This window comes from Arachis hypogaea, chromosome 16, assembly GCF_003086295.3.
Source record: "Arachis hypogaea cultivar Tifrunner chromosome 16, arahy.Tifrunner.gnm2.J5K5, whole genome shotgun sequence".
NCBI lineage: Eukaryota > Viridiplantae > Streptophyta > Magnoliopsida > Fabales > Fabaceae > Arachis > Arachis hypogaea.
The window spans coordinates 31,468,553-31,493,985 of NC_092051.1; the positions used below are offsets into that span (position 1 = coordinate 31,468,553).

The following is a 25,433-nucleotide window of genomic DNA, read 5'->3' on the forward strand; positions in this document are numbered from 1 at the left end:
AAATAAAATTTAAAATTAATATAAGTAGGTTTATTTAAAATTTAAAAATTTTAATATTTTAAATAAACATATTCTTATTATTTTAAAATTTTTTTAAATTTAAATAAATATAGTCATATTATTTTAAATAAGTATATTCTTTTAATTTAAAAATAATATGATCACCCCTTCTCATGGATAGTTACGTGTACAGTATGATCTAGGCTGGGTAAACATTGAAAGTTATGTACAAATAAATAGTTTAAAAAATATAATATTAATAATAAGTTATCTCAATTAATAAAATTTAATCTTTGTTTTCTAAAAATTCATCTGTATTTCAACCTACCTTCTACTATAGTAATTAGATTATTAGACAATGGAAAAATGCCAAGAATATATAGAAAGGCTAGAGGAAAGTTAACATTCTCAGGTTTAAAATTGGAAGTAGCGTCTCCATGCATCTATAAATATACCCCAATTCCTTCCTCCACAAACCATAAGCAGGAAGGGAGAAGCAAATAAATAATGGCCCCGGTGAACATAACCTCCATAAAAACCTCCTCAAGTGGGGCGTGGCAGGGCGACGATCCCTTAGACTACGCCTTCCCCCTCCTTATAGTCCAAACCACCTTGATCCTTGTAGTCACCCGCATCCTTGCCTTCCTCTTCAAACCCCTCCGCCAGCCCAAAGTCATTGCTGAAATTGTAGTAAGTAATATATTCTCTAATTTAACACGTCATCATTTCGTAGCTAGCAGACTAATAATAATAATAATAATTAATAAGTAAAAACATGCGTGGTGCAGGGGGGGATTCTGCTAGGGCCGTCGGCATTGGGGAGGAACAAAACCTACATGAACAAGTTGTTCCCAACGTGGAGCACTCCCATACTCGAATCAGTTGCCAGCATTGGCCTCTTGTTCTTCCTCTTCCTTGTTGGACTCGAACTCGACCTCAACTCAATCCGCCGCAGTGGCCGTCGCGCCTTCAGCATTGCCGCCGCCGGAATCTCTCTTCCCTTCGTCTGCGGTATTGGCGTTGCCTTCGTCCTCCGGAAGACCATCGACGGAGCCGACAAGGTCGGTTATGGCCAGTTCCTCGTCTTCATGGGCGTCGCCCTCTCCATAACCGCCTTTCCCGTCCTCGCTCGAATCCTCGCAGAGCTCAAGCTCCTCACCACGCCTGTAGGTGAGACCGCCATGGCCGCCGCCGCCTTCAATGACGTCGCGGCTTGGATCCTCCTCGCCCTCGCCGTAGCACTAGCCGGAAACGCCGACGGTAGCGGCGGCCACAAGAGCCCCGTGGTGTCCGTGTGGGTTCTCCTCTCCGGCTTGGCGTTCGTCATTTTCATGATGATGGTTATCCGACCGGCGATGAAGCTGGTGGCGCGGCGGTGCTCGCGGGAGCACGATACGGTGGACGAGGCATATATCTGCTTAACCCTCGCTGGAGTGATGGTATCGGGATTCATGACAGACCTGATCGGGATCCACTCGATTTTCGGCGCGTTCGTGTTCGGATTGACGATTCCGAAGGGAGGGGATTTCGCGGAGAGACTGATAGAGAGGATAGAAGATTTTGTGTCCGGGTTGTTGCTACCGCTGTACTTCGCTTCCAGTGGGTTGAAGACTGACGTGGCAAAGATACGGGGCGGGAAGGCGTGGGGGCTGTTGGTGCTGGTCATATCGACGGCGTGCGCCGGGAAGATTCTGGGGACGTTGGTGGCGGCGTTGATGTGCATGGTTCCGGCGAGGGAGGCGGTGACACTTGGCGTCCTCATGAACACCAAGGGACTCGTGGAGCTCATCGTACTCAACATTGGAAAGGAGAAAAAGGTCAGCTTCTTACTTATTTTATTTATTGCTATATTCTTTTTTGGTGTCTGCAACCTCGGTTTTTTTATATTATTATTCATTGTACTCAAATTTGACAAATCATGATTCTTCAATTTTTATACGCCCTTCAAATTTAATTATTTTAAAATATATCCGTAGGATAAATCAAAGATTAATCACACTTTACGTCTATAGGATTTTATCAAATTCTTTTTTTTTTCAACAGAATTTTTTTATCAAATTCTTAGTTATAAATTTATAGTTTAGAAATTAAAAAATATTAGCCACATCATAATTATTAATTTTGTCATCCAGTATCAATTCAAATTTTTTAATTTAGTTTAAGTAATTTAATAATATACTTTATTTTATATTTTTAAACATTGATAATTAATTAATAGTAAAAAATAATAAATTTTAATAATATTTTAGTATTAATATTAGTATTTTTCTAAGTTCCAAATTAATTTGAGATTAATATTCAGAATCTATATCAAACAATGAATATTCCAATATGATGTTTTTGTTTAGTAGAGAATTTATTTAAAAAATTCTTATTACAAATTTTTAAATTTAGTATCATTTAGACACTTTAATAATTAAGATTTTACAAACATATTCTAAAAACAAAGATTAAGTATATTATAAAAATTATTACAAAATTTAATTTTTTTTATGTTTTTAATATATTATATTAAATACATAAAAAATATTAAAAAAATTTATTATTATATTTTTAAAATATATCTTTAAGATACAAATTAATTAAATTCTAATTCCTAATAATTAAACCTAAAGTAAATGATAATTCACAACCACAAGTTATTACTTATTACGACACATTTTTGTTTACTCGTTAAATACGCTTAAAAACACATCTTTGGAACTGAAACCGAAAAAGATGGCCCTTCTCCAACACACATAAACGCATAACGCGTGTCTTTTTTTATTAATTATATAAAAAAGATTGAATTATTTAGGTAGAATTTTGTTACTTATCAGTCATTTTTTAAAATTGTTTCTTCAAAAATAATAACATGAGAAAATTATTAAAATTCTGACTTTAATTTTCAGTATATTTATATATAATTTTTATCGTTAATGTATACTGTATACGGGACTACATTTAATTGCAACTACTAGCGCATCAACATGTCACGGAAAATGTGAGCGAGAGATCAGAGCTGAACAAATTGTAGTAGTTTCTTCCTTTATCGGCTGCTTTTAGAATAGTATAGTTATTAACTTATTATTACTCGTGATTCCTGAGTATATCCTAGTAAGTCAACCCAGCTACGTAGCTAGAAAGCAACCTCCTGTTTGACTTATATTATCGGTGCATTTATTAACATATAAAATTATCCAATCCTAATACAAAAAACTCTTTTAGTAATTCTAATAATACTTAATAAAGAGTATTTAACTATTTACCATCTTTTTTCTGTTTACAAGGTACTATTAATCTTTTTATTTAAACTTTTTAAAAATTGAAATTTATGGGAATTATAATTTGGGCACTATTCAAATAAAAACACTTAAAACATCTTTTAATAATTAAAATTTAATATATATAATTGATTAAACTGTGTTATTTTTGTCAAAATTAGACTAAATAAATTGGTTTGACTAAAAAATCGATGAACTAAATCTTAGATTGATCTAAATTAATATTCATTTTTATAGAAAATGACTACAATATTATTATTATAAACAATGACTAAAATACTCATATATATATATATATATATATATATGTTAAAAATCTTAAAATTTTACTAACCTTATGACGGCATAGAAAGAAGAGAAGAATTAAAATTTAAAAGTATTTTAATCATTTTTTATACTAGAGATATTGTAGTTATTTTTTATATAAAAAAATATTAATTTAGACCGATTTAAAGTTTGATTTATCGATTTTTTTAGTTAAATCAATTTGTCCGATCTAATTTAAAAAAAATACGATTTAATTAATTATATATATTAAATTTTAATTATTAAAAAAAATATTTTAGATATCTTTATGTAAGTGACTTTCTTATTACTTAAGAGGATGAATTATTCTTCTTAACATTTTATTGAAGAAATAAATATAAATCTATCTCTCCGCTTGAAGACAATACGTGAACATTTTATTATGCATCTTGTATATTCTTTTTCCATTTCTTTTTAATTTTCATTTTTAGCATAATGTACAAATATTTTAAAATTTAAAAATTTTAAAAATAATATTATTGAACAATCATTAATTAGTTAAACAGAGAAGTTTTCATAGCATGTATTTATAGTTCAGGTATAATGAATAATTTAATAATAAATTTTACATAGAAAATAAAATATTGTAAAAAGTCAAAATAACAAATATATTTTATATAAATAATGTGTTTTAATAATCTTGGAGTATAACATGGACCCTATTTTATATTTTTTGGAGTGGGTAGATAGATGAATGGTATGGAATCTTGGAGATAGACTCATTCTACTGGCACTATTGGTGGTGTATGTTTTATTCTTTTGTGTTTTCCTCGTTCTTTTCTTGGCTGGGTTTCGTAGCCCTTTTGATGCACGGCTCTAATTAGTAACAATTATTAGTTTGGTAATCTTGCCAGTTAAAGACAGAAGAATAAGTTAGATCAAAAGCTGCTAGCTGGTGAAACTATTTTAACTTCTGTGTTTTACGGGATTGATGATGACTTTTTCTTTAATCAATCTGGTTATATATTTTTTAATTATTAATTAAAACATTACTTGTATATTAAAATGAAGCACCACATCAAACCCTTTACAATAGCTTTCATAGAACAAATTATATCATAATAAATTTCGAGAGACTAAACATATAAAAAGTCTCATATTAAGAAATCAACAACTGATTTTTTTTTTTTATAAAACTTTAAACTTTTTAACTATAATAATTAACTTTTGTGACCATAATTATTTTTCCAAGATTTTGCAATTCATTATATTAGTAGTTTCATTGAGAGTGTACCTATTTTTTCTAAGTGGCAAATTCCTCCAAATAGCATATTCTTTTGGATGTTTATGATCTTCCAAAACGATGAAAGATACACTTATATGACATGTAAATCTAGTACTAATTTAGGACGCTTATAAGGGCGATAGTAATTTATAGCCAAACCCCGAAGGTTGCAAATTAAGGCACAAGAGTCTTGCTCACATTATCGATCCTTTGACCCTTATTAGTTATTGTCTACCAATCTATGAAGACTGTATTGCGGCTAATGTATCCACTACTAATCATGTGTATATTTAGGTCTAGTCCAAATCGCACACACATTTTATGGATCAAGATTTTTTGAGGTAAGAGTGTTGATAAAGTGAAAAAATGAAGAGTCAATATTTTTAAATTAAGATAGCGAAATTTTTATACGAGAAAAGTTACAAAATTAATAATAATTAATTTTTCACTTTATCACTTTATTAACTCTCTTATTAAATTATTTTAGAGTATCTAAATTCTAATGTTTTTTAATGCATTGACGACAAATAAAATTTAAATTATATTGACCACTTTAATTTGTAAATACCACTCAAACCTTTAGTTATTAGACATTCCTAATAATTTTAATATGATCACGTATGAGGTGAGTTACACAGTAAGAATGGTATAATTTTATTATGGGAAAGTACGAGGAGCCAATGGAATATTTATATAAATATGGTTGACCTAATTAAGAGTTTGCTGAGGATGAATTCTATCTTTCTAATTTGCTCTAATGATGATATTTTTAAAAAATTGTATTTATAAAAAATTCTCCTCTTTAAAAAAATGAAAATAAAAGAATTGTCCTCGACAAATTGTATTTTTGAAAAATAAAAATTGCAATTTAGAATTATTAATTTAGAAAATGTCTCCAACAATTTCTTTTTGTTTTTTTTTTCTTTTCATATGCTCGTAAGTCATCCATTATTTTCATTTTTTGGAATTTCACCTATCAACCAAACCATATTAAAATTCGTTTCCCATCTATCTATCTTGTGCCTCTACAGGATATTTATTTTAGAAGCTAAGTTTTACATTATTTGGAAATATAGCTATAATAAATAGTAGCCTTTCCCAAATAACACAGCAATAACAACAACTCTAGGCTTATATCATAATACCTAAAATACCTGAGTAAAACATAGGTTCATGGATTCTCTTATCTGTATCTCATTATTATTGTTAATTTCCTCCGATGAACCATATAATAAATCTTAGCAACTTCAATAATCTAGATTTAGAAAGTAGAATAAGTACTCGCATAGTAAATCTAGGCCTAGCTAGGACACACGTGTAGCCATTTCGACCACTTCAATCTCGTTTTCGTTTTAGTAAACTCCACTTTGTTGCGTGTAATTATTAAACTAAAACTTTACTACTCGTGCAGGGAATTTATAATTGATTATAGGATTATTTCCATGTTCACGATTACATTGACGACACTAAGGTAGCGTTTGGTGGAGAGACAGAGACGGAAAGATTGAGACTGAGAGACAGAGACTAAGAGACAGAGATTGAAATAAATCTCAGTATTTTGTTTGGTGTAAAATGGGAGACAGGAATTGAAACAGGAATGAAACTCTAATTTAATTTGCACAAAGAGTAAAATTGAAATTAATTAATTGAAATTAAAGTATTTTAGGTATAAAATGTTATTAAAGTTTCAGTCTCAATCTCTAAAAATTTCAGTCCCCTGTGTCCCTACTTTTTGGAGGTACTGAAATACTGAAATTTTAGAGACAGAGACAGAAATTTTAGTACCAGTCTCTGAACTAACAAACACGATACTGAATCTCAGTCTCTCAGTCTCTGTCTCAGTACCTCAAAACAAACGCTACCTAATAATCACCCAAAGCATTATTCATCAATTAGATTTTTCAGATGTTGATCGATATTTCATTTGACACTGCGTCTGGGCTTACCTCAATCATTAGTTAGCCGCTACTCAGCAACATCTAGATTTCTCAGTAATCATGGTTCCCGTGACTAAGTGATTCAAAAAAGTTTTGAAAGTTTTATTTTTTTTTTTATGTTATTTAAAAAATAATATATTAAATTTTTATTTATTTAAATATTTAAAAAATAATTAGGAGAATAAATTAATACTTTTAATGATTATTCTTAGATAAAATGTTGGTGTTGTGTTTGGTAAGAGACTAAAGAGATGTTAACTTTTGCGGAGATGAATTTTTAAAAATATGTTTTGTTTCTAAAATGTAAAATTAGTTAAATGGTAGATATTTTAATATTTTAATTAGATTCTAAATATGAATATCGGAAAAAATATTTGCTAGCTAATGAATTTTTTTAATAAGATTTCTATCTAAATTTAATCAATTTTTTTTATAAGAAGATTTGAATATATGTGATTCTTGAAGGTCATGCAATAAGAAAAAAGTATGCTTAATTTGTATTAAAGGAAACTTCTTAGTTTGATGAAGATTCTAGTATACAATGTGAAAGAAAACCTTTTTTTTAAGTATAGGTAAATAATGAAAATATTAAATAATGTGAACAATAGATATATTGGATGTTCATTTTATTAAATGTATAGATAGTTATTTTAATATTAAGATTTATATAATTAATTTAGAGGTATAATGTGTTTTTATTTAATTGATAGTTGTTCATATTATTTAAGATGGTCGTTGTTTACCTAACACTTCCTTTTCTTTTTACCTACTATTACAAGATCAAGCGCAAGTGAGGGATGTGTTTACGGCTATGACAAAATTTTTATATCCAAGAAACAATTTCCCTACTGAAAGGCAAAATGATCAGGGAATATAATATGTGCCTAACAATACTAATGTTATCGAAAAGTTAAATAAATTATAAATTCATGTAAAACTCATATAATCGTATTAAGTGTACAGCAAAATTAATTACTAATATTAAAAATAAATTAAATTATATATATTTATACATAAATATATAATAACTAATTTTGATATACAAATAATAATTTTAAAGGTGGCAATATATCTTGTCAATATTGTTAAATTATAGTAAGTATTGCAGTGGTCGTATTCTTCTTTTCTTCTTTTTTCTTTTTTTGGTGAGGTGAAAAATTTTAGAGAATGGAGATTTAATTTAATGATATACTAGACAATACTAATCAAATAGCGTCCTGTATATTTTCCTAAACAATTTGGGCAAATATTTATGAATAATTGTGTTGATTCCATGTTGATCACTTTACATCAATTCATCATGATATATATTGTTGTACATATTCACAGGTTCTAAACGACGAGATATTTGCAATCTTGGTGCTGATGGCATTGTTCACAACCTTCATAACAACCCCAATGGTGATGGCCATCTACAAACCAGCACGTGGCATCGCCATGAAGACCCACCGCAAACTCGGCGACTTAACCTCCAACTCCGCCAGCAACGAGAAGAAAGATGAGCTCCGAATCCTAGCTTGCGTCCATGGCCCCGGCAACGTCCCTTCCATCATAAGCCTCATTGAGTCAACTCGCAGCACCAAAAATTCCTTCGTCAAGCTCTTCATCATGCACCTTGTCGAGCTTACGGAGCGATCCTCCTCCATCATCTTGGTCCAACGGGTTAGAAAGAATGGTTTTCCGTTTTTTAAGCGGTCGCGCAATGGTGAGTGGCGCGACCGTTTAGCTGGAGCCTTTCAGGCCTACGGCCAATTGGGCCGGGTGTCGGTCCGGCCCACTACTGCAATCTCTTCTTTGCCTACAATGCACGAGGACATATGCCACGTGGCGGAGGAAAAGAGAGTGACCATGATCATCCTGCCGTTCCACAAGCACTGGAGCATGGAAGCTGATGACGAGGATAATGGTGGGGCCCACGAGGTGTTGGAAAACCTGGGCCATGGATGGAGAGGGGTGAACCAGAAGGTTCTCAAGCACGCGCCGTGTTCTGTGGGCGTGCTAGTGGACCGGGGTTTTGGAAGTGGGTCGCAAACTCCAGGCCCAGATAGCACGATGGGCCAACGGGTTTGCATCTTGTTCTTTGGTGGGCCGGATGATCGAGAGGCCTTGGAGTTGGGTGGGAGAATGGCTGAGCACCCTGTAGTTAGGGTCACTATTATCAGGTTTGTTGAGGAAGATGAATTGAATGGTAAAAATATTGTGTTACACCCCTCGCCAAATGCCAATTGCGACCAAAGTTATAGCTTCTCAACAGCTAAAATGAACCGTCAAATAGAGAAGGTAAATAATTACTATATTAACATGCGAATATATTTGTGCCAATTTATTCAGATATTTCAATATTATAACTTTTTGTTAATAAGTTATCGAAAATTTAATGTAATCTTTTAACACTATTTTGATTATCAAAAATAGTATTTATATGTAAAAAATCAGTTATTAAATCAGTCATTATGTATTTTGTGAATAAATACATGTATTGTTTAATTCAATATGTGTTTTGTATTTTATGTTAATAGTTGATTGGATAACTAATTTTTTTATTTATCTAGTATGTAAATCCATATTTTTATTTTATTTTTATCAATAACATTGCATGTACTAATAAATAGTTGAATTTAATGGTTCTTGTAGGAGTTGGATGAGAAGGCAATGGGAGAGTTTCGAGGGAGATGGGGAGAGATAGTTGGGTATGTTGAGAAGGCCAGTGAGAATGTTGTGGAGGAGGCACTAGGCATAGGTAGAAGCGGAGATTATGATCTTATAGTAGTTGGGAAGGGTAGGTTTCCGTCGAGTATGGTAGCAAATTTGGCGGAGAGGCCGGCAGAACACGCAGAGTTGGGTCCCATAGGGGATGTTCTTGCATCTGCAGGGCACGGCGTGGTGACGTCAGTGTTGGTAATTCAACAACATGATGTAGCTTTGACTGATGAGGCACCGGCATTGAGGGTGTTACATGGTGGCTATGACAATGCCAGAGGGGATAATGATTCATCATCTAGTGCTAAAGAAATTTCATCAGTTGACAACAATGATATAGTGTGATGGTTTTCTTTAAGCTCACTTTGGTTGATGAAAATAGAAAGCAAAATTACTTATTAGTAACGCCTGTCTAATAATGTACAGTATGATGTCCTAAGAGAAAATTAAAGCAAGCTGTTCGAATATGTGAAGTAATTAGTTGGGACAGGTGTTATACATATTATAGCCACTGATGGATCTAATGTTTGGAGCAAAAATAATACACATTATTATCAAAGGATATAGTGAAGTAATTAGTTGGGACAGATGTTATACATATTATAGCCACTGATGCATCTCATGTTGGTAGCAAAAATAATACATATTATTATCAAAAGATATATTAATTCAAAATAAATAAAGGTAAAAGTGCACATCAGTTATTCAAATAAAAAAAATTATATTAGTCACTAATTTTCCTTTTTTTTTTTTAAATTTTGAAAGTACTTCTCTTTTTGTTTTTATATTTTGAAAATGTTGAATAATTGTTTCATTAGTAATTTGATTAAATGTCTCTTTTTCTATATATGTAATTAAACAATCATTCAACCACTTGTCGATCTCCCATTCGATTATGAAGTCGACTTTTTATGATATTCATAATAGAAAATGTTTTTTCAACTTATGCTATTGCCTCAGGTAAAATTAAAGCTAATTTCAATAGGAGAAACACCAATGGATAAATAATATACTTTTTTGTCTCAACTAACTTTTGAGATAGTCCACTAATTCCATTTATATTTGAGAATTGATCATCAAGATACATATCGAATATAAAATTCTCAAGTTGATTAACAAGTGTCAAAAGTTGAGTAGAAGAGAATTCACGTGGATAAAATTCAGCTAAACAGATCAACTTCTTCTTATCAAATGCAAAAAATGAGTCACTTGAATTCAAACAAGCTATACAAAGAAGTAACTTAGTATTTACTTCTGTAAAATGATTGTTAAGCTCTTGAAGTTGTCTATCAACCACTTGATAAAATAATTCAACTTGAAAATGATGCAAGTTTGAGACTTTTTGAATTTTGCGCCTTGATATTCCTGGTGCTACAAATATGTCATTCATATTTGGAGCATGAATTTTGTGACTATCATAAAACAGTTAAACTTCATTGAGCAAAGAATACCAACCATCGTCTCTCATATTTTGCAATATTGCTTGAATACTTTAACCAATGTCATAGCTTTACAATGTCTTAATCACTTTTTTGTAGAGCTTGAGATAACTTATTAGTAACCCCCAATATACTTTTCATCAAATGTAAATTGAATACAAATTCAAAAGATTGAATATAATTCTATAATTGGCATACTTAAGCTCTTTGTTCTATTTTCATCTTTCTCAATGACTTCAAGAACTTCTACCAAAGAAAAAAAAATAAAAATCAAACTAAGTATTGTACTATAATGTGAGCCCTATAGAGTATCACCTGTCCTTTTCAATGTTGTTTCTTAATTTAAGCCACTAGAAGCATCTTTATTTTGTAATGTAACAATTGTCTTTTGCATTTGACTTTCACGGAGCATGTCCTTACGTTTAGAAGAAGCTCCAACAATATTGTACAAACCAGCAAACAAATTAAAAAGTAGTGCAATTTCAACCTGTTTCTTTACAACAACCATAAGTGCTAATTAAAGTTGGTAAGCAAAGCAATGAACATAAAAAGCACAAGTATTTTCTTTCAGGATTGAACTTTTTAAGCACATACATATATTCATATCATAATTCAAGCTGCCATCCAATCAATTAATCACCACAACAATCTAACATACTAATTCGTGAGACTCACTTCATCACCCAAAAATATAATTCCTATCTTGATATCGATTTATAACAATTTTTTGTAATAAAATAATTTTAAGAAAAACTCCTACCTTGTTGACGGCGGTTTCTATCCTTTGAATTTTCTTCACAATTCAACCCGAGCCTCAACCAAAGCTCCACACGCCAAACCAAATGTCCAATTCTGCACCAAATTAATCCAAGCACTCAAGCAACACTAATTACATTAAATATCCAAATATTTACACTAGGGTTTTCACTCAAAATGGGAATAATCAAAGAAAAAGAGTTCCCTTACCTTGTACCTCATGTTCATGGGTCAAAACTCAGCTAGAACTCAAGTTTAAGCTTTTCCTAAATATCAAAATCATAAAATCTCAACACCAAACTAACCAAGATATGTTTTCAGTGAAGAAATAGAAAATTGGACAAGAATTTTGAAGTTTCTTACCACAATAGCTAGACAAAATCGAAGAGGGAGCTGAGACGAATGCGTAGCCGCAAACAGATTGTCAATCGGAGTTACGAATTGAAAGTTATGTGGATTTTATTGATGAAATGAATAATGCACTAAGGCTCAGTCTCTCTTCTCTTCCTCTCTTCTATCTGCCTCTTTCTCAAAAATGGGGGTAGAATGACTAAAATATGTGGAGTGACGGGCCTATAAGTCTTGGGCTTGGGCTCAACATGAACTCGTTTGTGATTTTGAGCCCGTTGGCCCTATTTTGGAGCAAAACCGTTAAAATAAGTGTTCGGACTTTTGTTCTAAATATTTTTCTTGTCTTTCATAAAACAAAGTTCAAAATATCAAAGAAATCATATTTTAATTTTCAAAAATTCGGAGTCTTACAGCTAGCATGTTAAAATGAGAGCCCTCTCTGGGAGATGAAGAACCTTATAGTCCTACTGCCCTTCCAATTGCTTGCTTATCTCGAATTTCTTTTCTTTGGGACTTACTATCTAACATCCAAAGGCCAAACGAATTTGACTGCTTACTCATCACCTCCCTGTTAGCCCCAAGAAGTTTGCTTGATTATCAATTATGAGTATATCATTTTTGAAACCTACATTTGGAATTTTTGGAGTCAGTTCTGGAGCATCAGCACGTTACAAATTTGAACCTGCTCCCTACAACCCCATCACTGCTATCGACGACTGTTGAGCACATTCCTTTGACCTTTCACCTTCTGATCTGTGGCCATAGCGGCCGCAACCAAAACAAATCAAGTGTAGGCCTTCATATTCAATTCTGAATTCTTTTTCCAATACTTCAATGACTGGAACAAGCTTCTACCTTAGGTCTATCTCCACACATAGACGCATGAACTTTCTTCTAGAATGGATTAAAGTAGTCTGACGATCTTGAGCATGGACCCAATCTTCCCTCTATCTCCACAAAAAAGGCTGTCCATAAAGTTCCACTAAAAGCTCTAGGATCCTTATCCATACAGCAATTCGTTGAAAATCATGCCCACCTGGATTGAAGAGTAGGCGTCATCTTTGTACCAGCAAACAGTGGTCAGAAACTTGCCAATGTCCTTTAAAAAGAGCATGCTAATATTCTTCTTCATCAAGAAAGCGGACCAAAAAGATGTAAATCAATGACCTTCACTTCACCTTTTTTAGCCCATACCTTTTGCACCCAAGAATACATAATACAAAAACCTAAGCTTTTACCAAGCAACTTGATAATCAACAAGAATTTTCATGGTCTACACCAAGAGTCATATTCATCTAATGACACCTCCACAATTGGTTTTTGATTGAAGGGAGCCACCTCCTTTTTTTTGCTTTCTCCCACCTCGTCTAGAGTATAGTCCTCTTCCATTAAGTTAACGATTTTCTTTGGGGATAGATCCATACTTGCTCCTCCTAACATCAAACTGTCCTTATAGGAATAGTTCTTCACATCTCCTGTTATCACGTCCTTGATTGCATTAGAGTTTTGTGCTTCTACCGTCATAGGATTAGGCTTACCTTTCAAATCTATCTTCCTTTTCAACATCTAGTATAATCTCATCACCATTATATTTTGTTTTTTTGATACTTCGGAGAACAAGATCTTCCTCCTGCGATGACTTTTCCTTTGAAGCTGTCGAACTCGTACTCATACTCATACTCACATTTGTGCTCTCTTCTAAAAATCTCTCGTTCTTACTAGAGTCCTTAGATTGATAACAATCTAGGTTCTCATTCACAAACTATCTTCTCATTATTAAAGTCAGTTATCTTTTTTCAGAAAAGTTTATTATTTAACTAGGCAAAACGTATTTTGAAAATGGAAATTGTTCTACAATTATTCTCATTATTTTATTAAGAGTAATATCCCAAATAGGTCCCAAAGATTTGGCCCCCGACAGATTTGTCCCTCGAAAAAATTAACTAGGTTTTCGGTCCCCTAAGATTGCTAGATATATGCCATATAGGTCCCCAAGTTGAGCTGGTTAACATGACGCTCTCTCTCCTACATGGAGGTTGTAGGTGTGACGTGTCAGGTAAAGTAACGTATGTCGCGCTCAGGACACAAAAGTCCCTGGACACGTGGCTAAAACGATGTCGTTTTGAAACAACACTAAACAATACAGTTTTGAGGGGACAGATTTGTCCCTCACCTTTGTTCCCTAATTCTCAAAACGACGGCGTTCTAAAGTCAAGTAGGAACTCTAAAATTTTTGTTATAGGTTAAAAAGGTCCCTAAATTTATAGTATATATGTCTGGTGCGCATGTACGCACACCCCCACACTGTTCGTACAGCAACAGTACCAGCAAGTGCACTAGGTCGTCCAAGTAATACCTGAGTGAGTCAGGGTCAATTCCGCGAGGATTATGGCTTGAAGCAAGCTATGGTTGTCTTGTAGGTCTTAGTCAGGCAGAATTAGAAGAAGTTAACTAATAGGAATTATATATTGGGAATAGAGTTGAGAGTTGGAGTTGCTTTGTCTTTCTAAAGTAACTCTGGTACTACTGTCTTCTTTGCTTGTGAATGATTTTCTTCTATGGCAGGCTGTAAGTGATCAAAGCCATTGCCCGTGGTCATTGATCTCCTCTGCTACAGAATGAACACGGCCGTGGTTACTCAATCTGACGAAGGGTGAAGCGCATAGCAGTCCATTCTCTTGGCAATTTTACTCAAAATGCCACAGACAAGGTCGAATCTTCCGGATCAGAGAATGCTGCTTTGTTGGATTCTAGCCTATACCACAGAGACCCTAATCTCCCCGGAGATCGGCTGAACTGGTGTCTCGAGAGGTCCCCAATGAAATCGTGGATTAACCGTCTGAGAGATGTATAAACATAGCTGTTGGCTCGTGCTTTTCTTCCAGGTACTCACACGAACCCAAGTAGACGCGGGTGTTTATCAGACACGTTCGTCTTAATGTGATGAACAGAGCTAATTTGTCAAATTATCCTGCTCACCACGATGAAGATTGGAGTATACATCTTAGAGATAGATCAAACACGGATCGAAGAAGAAACAATAGTACTTTTATTAATTCATGGGACTCAGCAGGGCTCCTCCCCTCAACCTAGGAGGTTTAGAAACTCATACTAAAAATAAAAACAAAGTAAAAACAAAAATAGGGCTGAATGATGTATGATTCTTTCGAGGATCTGCTGAATTACATAAATAAAAACCCTTAAATACTAAACAAATGACTAGTAAGGGTAAAATAGTCTATCTAGTACTAAAATTCAATTCTGGGGCCCACTTGGTGAGTGTTTAGGCTGGGCTTTTATGAGATCTATGTGCTATGAGGTCTCTTAAGCATGGAACGCCAGCTAGGGAGTCCTCTTTGGGCCTTTGGACGCTGGGTTCTGCTCTTTGGGCGCTGGGCACCTAGAAGGGGGTAGGAGGCTTGCGTTGGATGCTAGTTTTGGGCCTTCTAATCCAAAGAAAAGTATAGATTATTATATATTTATGGAAAGTTCTGGAAGTCAGCTTTCCATAGCCGTTGAGAATACTCCATTTGGATTTCTGTAACTTCAGAAAAGCTCTTTCGAATACAAGAAGGTCAGATTCAGACAGCATCTGCATTGCTTTCTCTGTCTCTGAATCAGACTTCTGCTCCAGCTCCTCAATTTCAGCCAAAAAATACCTGAAATTGTCCAAAAATACAAAAACTCATAGTAGAATCCAAAAATGTGAATTTAACACTAAAACCTATAAAAACTTAATAAAAACTAAATAAAAACTACTAAAAATTTATATGAAAATGATGTCAAAAAGCGTATAAAATATCCGCTCATCACAACACCAAATTTAAACTGTTGCTTGTCCCCAAGCAACTAAAAACACAATAGGATAAAAAGAAAATTAAGATACAATAAATTTCTAAGTTTCAAATAAAGCTTAGTTAAAAATCAGATGAGCGGGAGTTAGTAGCTTTTTGCTTCTGAATAGTTTTGGCATCTCACTATCCATTGAAACTCAGAGATGTTGGCATCCTTAGGAACTTAGAATCCAGATGATATTATTAACTCTCTTAGTTAAGCTTATTTTGATTCTTGAACACAGCTTTTTAGAGTCTTGGCCGGGACCCTAAGCACTCTGTTTTCCAGTATTACCACCGTATACATTCATGCCATAGACACTTTACATGGGTGAATCTTTTCAGATTGTGACTCAGCTTTGCTAGAGTCCCCAGATAGAGGTATCCAGAGTTCTTAAGCACACTCTTTTTGCTTTGGACCACGACTTTAACCGCTCAGTCTCAACTTTTCACTTGACACCTTTACGCCACAAGCACATGGTTAGGGACAGTGACGTCGGGATTTTTTCCAGTAAAGAATTTTATAAAAAAGACAGTCGCATTGTAGATATAGTTTCTAAACCAACAGAAATTCCTTCGTACAAACGTTTTGGTTGTCACAAATAACAAACCCCTAAATAAATTGATAACCGAAGTATTCAAACCTCGGGTCGTCTTCTCAAGGAACTGCAGGGAAGTATGTTCTTATTATTGGTTATGGAGATTGTAAATTGGGGTTTTGAGAATGAGGAGCGAATGGTTTAATTAGCAATTAAAGTAAATGAAGAAAAAGCAATTTAAATGGCAAGTAAAATAAATAAATGACTGTAAATAAACTTTTGGCAAGGTATGAGAAATTAGAGGTCCTATCCTAGCTATCCTTATCAATGATGATGAAAACTGAATCTTAATTCCACTTTGTTAACCTTTACTAAGATAAAGGAAGGTCAAGGGATTAATTGGTTTGATCTTCGAATCCTATTTATTTCCTAAGAAAAGATTGGGATTATTGAAGTTCAATTTAACTAACAAGATAACAATTATCAATCATGTTTGAGTTTGATAACTCCTGAGTTACTGATTTCTTAACCAAGACCAAAAGGAGAAAAATAAATCTACTGGAATAAAAATGTCTTCAGATTTGGGAATAACAATAATGTAAATAAAAGAAAGCAATAATAAACTGAAATACCTCAAATAACATTAATTCAAAAGAGTAATCTGTAACATGGAAGAATTCATAAATTAAATTGCAAAAGTAAATAAAAGGGAATATTGAACCTGATAAAGAGATAATCCTGAAAGCAAATAAAATCCTAATTCTAAATCCTAATCCTAAAGAGAGAGGAGAGAATCTCCCTCTCAAAACTAAATCTAAATCATGAAAACTAACTAAAGTGGAGACTCTCTTTGAATGGATGCATTCCCCCACTTCATAACCTCTGGTCTATGCCTTCTGGACTTGGATTTGGGCCAAAAAGGGCTTCAGAATTCGCTATGAGCATTTTCTGCAATTTTTGGTGCGTGGCCTCTGTCACGCGTCCGCGTGGATCACGCGGTTGCGTCATTCGGAGTTTTCCTTGTCACGCGGTCGCGTCAGTCATGCGACCGCATCATATGTGTTTCGCTCGAGGCGCGCGGTCGCGTCAGTCATGCGTTCGCGTCGCGCTCTCTTCGCACTAGCATGCGGCCGCGTCGTCCATGCGATCGCGTGGCTGCCAATTTCTTTACAAACTCCGTTTTATGCTTTCCTTCCATTTTTGTATGTTTCTTTTCCATCCTTTGAGTCATTCCTGTCTTAGAAGATCTGAAACTACTCAACACACTAATCACGGCATCGAATGGAAATAAAGGTAATTAAAATAATTAATTTTAAAGCATAGAAAATATGTTTTTCACATACATCACATAATAAGGAAGGAAAAGTAAAACCATGCAATTAATATGAATAAGTGGGTGAAGGATTGAATAAATCACTCAGATTAAGCACAAAATATATCATAAAATATGGGTTTATCAACCTCCCCACACTTAAACAATAGCATGTCCTCATGCTAAGTCCAAGAGTAATGTTAGGTTAAAGTGGTGGAATGCCATGCAATGCAATCTAATCTAAATGCAACTACCTAAATGAATGATGCATCATGCAATTCTAGTTTTTATTCACTTGTATATAAAGCTTGCATGTAGTTGAATTAATTCACATTCTCAAGGAGTCATATATATATATATATATAGCCAAACCTTAGATATTTGATAAAGTACTTTTACAGTTGAGATGGGAGAGAAAAACATTTTATAAACTTGCAAGACAATTAATAATTCAAGCAGAGATATATGTTAATGAGCTATTGAACCCTCACTGGATTTTGTGTTTACTCTCTAGTCACTCAGTGTTTATTAGGTTAATCACTCTATTCTTCTTTTTATTCTTACTTTCTATAACTTTGTTCTTCATCTAACCAATCAACAATTATAGAATATAGACATACCAAAAATCATGAGGTCTTTAGTTAAGGTTGTAATGGGACCAAGGTAAAGGTAAGGGTATATATAAGGCTAAGTGAGCTAATAAGTAAATCCTTAATTAGTCTAAGATCTCACCTAACATACATACTTTGTAAAGCAAAGCTTCTTTACCTATTTTCCCATATTTTCCCACTTTTGATGTTACATGCTCATGTTTCAATGTTTATTTTTATCCCATGTGCAATGCTTTATTTCACATTTAGGGAATTCTTTTGTGTCCCCTTTATTTAAATACTGAAAATTAAAATATTTTTTTAATGTACATGGTAATTCAATTATTTTGATTTTACATGAGCATGCTTCCCAAAACTTTTATTTTGAATTATTTTATTCTTTTCAACTTTTCTACCCTTTTGTTTTTATCATCCATGTTCCCAATAGGTTTTCCCACATTTAAACCATACATACTTCCTATCTTAAGCTAACCAATGATTCAACTTGGGATTTTTATTTTGTTTTTCTGCTTAAGGCTAGTAATGTGGTTTATAGAATAAAAGGGGATTTAAAGGCTCAAGGGGGCTAACAAGGGTGATGTAAAAGGTAAGCTATTTTGGGATAAGTGAGCTAAAATCAAATAATGGCCTCAATCACTCTCTTGGTATGTATTTCTATTCTATAATTGGACATATAGATTAAAACAAAGTAAAGAACATCAGAATAAATAAGAAGGGTGGAACACACAGGAATAAAAATTATGGTTTGAATGTAACCATACGATTAAGCTCAAAACTTACAGGCTGTGTATTTTCTAGCTCAAAAATCATTTATCAAGTATGTATGTCATGCAGGTTTAGTTAAAAATTCCCATTATTCTCAATGTAAAACTTAAGGTGGCTTTAAAGTTCTAGTGTTTCTCCTTGATGAAATGTTGTTAACTAACTAACATGTAATGCTATATATACAAGGTGTGTGGATTGTTTCTATTATGTTCAAGTCCCTAGTTTGCTTCCTTTTTATATTTTCAATTTAAACTAAGCTATCTTATGCTAAAAAGGGTAAACTATACTAATTAATCCACAATTTCTATAACTAATAAGTTAGAATTGTTACTAAACTAAATGGCTAAAATATGAACTAAAGTGCAACATAGAATAAATACATAAAAATAGCAATATATATAAGTACTGAGAAAATAAAAATAAAAATAAGAATAAAAATACAGAAAAGTAGCAAAATAAATAAAAAGAGTATGTAGTGGTTCACCAAAAAAAAGAACGCCAGAGATGGCGACCTCCCCACACTTAAAATGTAGCATTGTCCCTGATGCTCACTCAAGCAGGGTGTGAAGGGGTGTCATTACTGGAAGGACGGGTAGCTGGAGTCTCTGTGGTGGTGGTCTGAGGATCAGCCTGCTGCAGAGGAGGTGCTGACTGAATAGGGATCTCAGGGTCTACAGCCTGAATCTGAGGCGGAGCCTCCTGATGTGATGTGGCCTGCTCTGTGCCTGCCTATGCAGCCTCGCTCTGGGGATGGGTCTCTGCCTCGTGATCATCCGCCTCCTCCTCAGATGCCTCGGATGGTGTGTCAGACTCGGAGGGGATGTCGCCAGATCGTATCATCAGCTTCAGGTGCTCATAGCGTCGCTTGTTGCGACGCTCCATTTGGTTAAGTCGTCGAAACAGGCGGTGCACTAGATGATAGACGGGCTCTGGGGCAGGTGGAGGAGCAGTGGTGGTGGCAGGGGTAGCTGTGGAAGAAGAGGGGCCGGTAGATGGTGTGGCTATCTCAGCAGTAGTAGTGAGGAAAGGAGGTCTGTAGCCCAAAGCCAGAAAGTTCCTGCTGTGAGGGATAATCTTCTTGCATTCTGCAGCAGGTGGCTTCTCATCAGCATCCTCCCAAGGCACGTCAGCTCGATGGCCTAGCTGTGTAACCAGATAAGGAAAGAGAAGAGTGCCTCGGACGTGGACCCTGGCCATGTGGTACCGGATAAAGCGTGGCAGGTACAGGTCCTTACCCTCCATCACACACCATAGGAGGGTGATCATAGCAGCTGGTATCTCAGTCTCGTGAGTACTCGGCATGATAAAATTGCTAAGTATCTGATGCCATAGCCGAGCCTCATCATTCAGGTAAATCCGCTTGATTCCCTTTGGCATGGTGGTGTTCTGACCCATAATCCAAGGAACGGTCGGGTCAATGGCTATCCTGGCCTTGACTGTATCCCAATCAAATCGCATGAAGCGCATATCTTCCTCAGCTTTCTGATAACCATCCAGCTGATCAGTTTTAGGCAGAAGCTTCAGAACATCTTCAATGGCCTCTTCAGTGACCATAATCTGCTTTCCTCTAAGGTTCACTGCATCTAGGGAGGTTTTGAAGTAATTACAGCAAAGTTCCCTAACCCAAGATGCATTGACCTCAGTCAGGTTTCTCTCCAGGAAGAACCAGCCTCTTTGTTTGATCTGATCAGAGGTGTATTGCTGGAGTTCTTCTGGGATTTTCAAGTTCCTCTCCAGGTATAGGTTCCTGGAGGTTGCAAACACTGGATACTGCAGCTCACAGTATCGGTTTACAAACTTTATTGGATCAGTGGCAGGGATTAGCTGGTCGGCCTTCTCCTGCGGGGTAAAATTTTTCTCCCGCAAGGAGTATTCGTGCATAATATCCATAATGGACATGGAGGATTCTTCTCTTTTCCCTTTGCCAGTAGTAGCCTTTTTTTTTCCTTTTCTCTGGCTGGCAGACATCCTGAAAAACAGAAAACCAGGATATAGTGAAAACAGGAAAACAAATAGGCAAATAATCAAAAGAAACACAAAGTGGCAAAGGAGCAAAAGGATAAGGAAAATGAGTTAAGTAAATGTGCATTAAGGATTGTATAGGAGTTAAAAGTCCGAAAAGGAGAATTCACAATCCAAAATGCAATTGAATTCATGTTAAATAGAAAAATTAACATCATGCCATGGTTAGAATGTTAAGAGAAAGTGAAAGAAAATCAGAAGAGAAGTTTTGAAAGGTTAGGTTGGTTAGAATTGAAAAAGAGTTTAGGAAGTTAACATTAGTGAGTTAGTAAAAAGTGGGTTAAAGTAAGTGGCATAATGAAAATATTCCAAGTAACAAGTATTCACAGTTAGAAGCTATAAGTAACTCATATCCAAATAAGAAAAACAGGTTGATGATGATTCAAATAGATATAGAAATAGCAAAAATTGGAATCAAACATCAAAAATGCAAATTATGAACCAGGAAATCAAAAAGAATAAGAAAGCTTGCCCTGGCATTCATGAATTGTTTTGGTTAAATCTAAGGAAAGCACAGTTGAAAATGCCAAAATCAAGACATGAATGGAAACATTTTATAGAGATTTGGGCAGCATTCCGGCTAAAATTGGATTGTCCCGGAAAATAAACAACAACAGAATAGTTCATATGAATCAAAAATACAGCTGCAATTACATATAAGGAAGAAGAACATGAAAAATCAGAGTAAAGAGCAGCATGAAACAAGAAATTACAGCATATGAACAAAACTAACATCACAGCAACAGTAGAATTGCGAAAATAATGAAACAAGAAACACGAACAGCGCAATTAAACAGACCTAAATCCACTAACCACATCCTAGGCTACCTAACAACCTAAAATCCACTACAACATGCATATCTAACTAGCCTAATGACGAACAGAAATAGAAAAATATGAATTAACTACGAAGGATAGAAGGGTGGCGTTCGTCGGAACCTGGTAGGCGAATTAAGGAGAGTGGGGCAGAGAGGTGGCTGGGGGTGGTGGCGGTGGTATCTGGTGCAGCGGAGGAGGGTGGTGCGGCGGCGGTGGCTGCTGTTCGGGGGCAGGGAGGGAAAAGGGGGGTGTAATGGGGTAGGGGGAAATAGGGAAAGGAAGGGGGGGCGTGGGTGGCGCTGGGTGGTGTAGCGGTGACGGCGGCGGTGGGGTGGTGGGCGCAGAGGAGGGCAGTGGCGTTAGGGGGAAAGAAGAAGGAAGAAGAAGAAAGAAGGAGGAAGGAGGAAGGGGGGTGGGTGGCGGCGGTGTCTGGGTGGTCGGCGGCGTGATGGTGGTTCGGTGGTGGTGGCTGGGTGGTGGTGGTGTGATTGGAGAAGAAGAGAGGGAAGAGAGGGGTTTGGGGGGGGGGGAGGGGGCGCAAATGGTAGGGTTCGCATGACTGGGGGGTTATAAATTTGAATCCACGCGATCGCGTGGGGCACGCGGTCGCGTGGTTGGGCTGAAATGGTGGTTGACGCGATCGCTTGAGTGGCGTGATCGCGTGGAGGGCAAAAAGAGTGAATGACGCGATCGCCTGGGGCATGCGATCACGTCGCTGGAATTTGTGCGAAACGCACAGTTCCAGCATCATTTTAGCGTAACTCTCTATCTCCTTTGGGGTGTTTGTGCAATCCATGTGACGCGATCGCGTCGCTCACGCTGTCGCGTTGGATGTGTGTTGTGCAAGTGACACGATCGCGTCAGGGACGCGATCGCGTGGGTCATTTGTGCAAAGTGCATAATGGCCGCACGATTCCAGCCTAACTTTCTGGACGTTGGATCTTTATGCCGATCTCCAGGTCACGCGGCTGCGTGAATGACGCGGTCGCGTGGGAAGTGTTTTTTGCAACTTGACGCGATCGCATGAGTGATGCGGTCGCGTCGCACACCCTTTTTTTTATGCAGGTATGCAATTTTGTAGTATGCAGAATGCAATGATTAATATGAATGAGATGCAAAACTCCAGGTTCAATAAAATAAAACTTGAAAACAAATAAAACTAAATAAAAATTGAAAAAGGTACAATCATACCATGGTGGGTTGTCTCCCATCTAGCACTTTTAGTTAAAGTCCTTAAGTTGGACATTGGATGAGCTTCCTGTTATGGCGGCTTATGCTTAAATTCATCCAGAAATCTCCACCAATGCTTGGAATGCCAATAGCCTCCGGGGTCCCAAACTAGGCATGTGAAGCTTCTAAGCAGCTTCAAACAGATTGTTAGGCTCTCGGGGTGACGAATGTCAGCATAGATTCCAGGATCCCAAACCTTGCTTTTAAATCCGCCTTCGTCTTGATCTATACTTTTCCATCTGGGCGGTTTAGAAATTAGATTCTCACCAGGATAACCAAACGTTTTCCGAGATCCATCCGATTGATCATGGTGCCAATCCATGTACTTCGAGTTGAAGTGTGGAACCTTATTAAACCTTGTGCACCAACTCTGAGCACGAGCCATTTCCCGCTTACTCTTAAAGCTGCAGAGAGCTCTAAGCTGGCCATCTGTTTCAAGCAAACCATATTCAAGTGGAAAAATAAAGCTAAAGGTTAAGGATTGTACCCACTTGAAACTTGTATTGGGTGGTAATGGCCTTGGGATAGGTGGTTCCAGTGGTTCTGTGAGTTCTACTCCCTTGAGCTCTTCTGTGAAATTCTCCACTTCTTTGCAAGATTCTTCAAATGTATCCATGTCCTGATCAAAGCCCTCGATGTCTTCCTCATCACTTAAGTCATAGACTAGAGGTTGAGAGAAATCTACCTTCGTGTCATCTTCGTATTCACTTGGGGAAGATTCTTCGATCTCAGAGAATTTACTTGCGGATGCAAGTTCATTACTAGGAGAATTTGACTTGTGCCTATCATCATCAAGGAAATTTGCTTCTTGGGTTATTCTGTCTAGTTCTTCATGAGAGACTTGCTCTAGGGATTGCGCACAATCCTCCTTAGCATCAATTGTAACATCCTTAACAGAATGCTCCACAACTTTGGATTCCCATAGAGGTTCAGCGTCTCCTAAGTCTTCAACCAACTCTTCTTCTTCAATAATGACAGCTTCCTCTACTTGTTCCAGTACGAAACCATGCTCTGTCTTGTCTACTGGAGTTTCTAGTATTTTTTTCATGCTACGCTCTTCATTAGATTGTCCACATGGGGCTGTGGGATGTCCTTAAATGTTCGAACGTCTAGAAGATAATTGACTTACTACTTGCTCCAGTTGATGAAGGGTTGTTTGAAGTCGATTTACTGTTTCCTTGAGGCGAACCTCTGATTCTCGGGGTGATAGATTTGGATATGGCACAGGGGGAAGTGGTGGTGTTGGGGAGTAATTGGATTGGAATCGGGGTAAATGCGGATCATGTGGTGGCGAATGGTGAAAAGGAGCTTGTGAGTGTGGTGGTTCGAAGTTACATTGAGAGGATGGCCTATAAGCACAGGGTGGGGCTTGTTGGTGATTACAAGGTTGTCCACCATGTCTATTTGCTTGGTATGCATTGTAGAATGGTCTTTGTCCATGATATCTTGGAGGGTATTGTTGCCTAAAGGGTTGATCAGATCCTCTTGGCTCCATCCATCTTTGATTGCTCTGACCTTGATGCATGTTCCTATTATAACTTCCATTCCTTTCAATAACATTAGAACCAAACTCAAAGCGGAAAGGGTGAGAATTCATAGTAGCTAATAGAAATAAAAAGGGGAAAATAAAGATAAATAAACAAGTAAAAGAAAAATATTTACAATAACCAATAATAAGGCACACGATTGCAGTTCCCCGGCAACGACGCCATTTTGACGTCGGGATTTTTGCCAGTAAAGAATTTTATAAAAAAAACAGTCGCGTTGTAGATATAGTTTCTAAACCAACAGAAATTCCTTCGTACAAACGTTTTGGTTGTCACAAGTAACAAACCCCTAAATAAATTGATAACCGAAGTATTCAAACCTCGGGTCGTCTTCTCAAGGAACTGCAGGGAAGTATGTTCTTATTATTGGTTATGGAGATTGTAAATTGGGGTTTTGAGAATGAGGAGCGAATGGTTTAATTAGCAATTAAAGTAAATGAAGAACAAGCAATTTAAATGGCAAGTAAAATAAATAAATGACTGTAAATAAACTTTTGGCAAGGTATGAGAAATTAGAGGTCCTATCCTAGCTATCCTTATCAATGATGATGAAAACTGAATCTTAATTCCACTTTGTTAACCTTTACTAAGATAACGGAAGGTCAAGGGATTAATTGGTTTGATCTTCGAATCCTATTTATTTCCTAAGAAAAGATTGGGATTATTGAAGTTCAATTTAACTAACAAGATAACAATTATCAATCATATTTGAGTTTGATAACTTCTGAGTTACTGATTTCTTAACCAAGACCAAAAGGAGAAAAATAAATCTACTGGA

The 25,433-nt window shown here is 35.8% G+C and overlaps 1 protein-coding gene across 1 annotated transcript; it reads left to right on the forward strand.

Annotated features, from left to right (window-relative positions):
• Positions 1–295: 295 nt before the first annotated feature.
• LOC112758889 (cation/H(+) antiporter 20) lies at positions 296–9,990 on the forward strand. The gene is made up of 4 exons (XM_025807674.3): positions 296–690; positions 789–1,817; positions 8,061–9,011; positions 9,366–9,990. The coding sequence occupies exons 1-4, from the start codon at positions 508–510 to the stop codon at positions 9,774–9,776; spliced, it is 2,574 nt and encodes an 857-aa protein (XP_025663459.1). The 5' UTR covers positions 296–507; the 3' UTR covers positions 9,777–9,990.
• Positions 9,991–25,433: the final 15,443 nt, after the last annotated feature.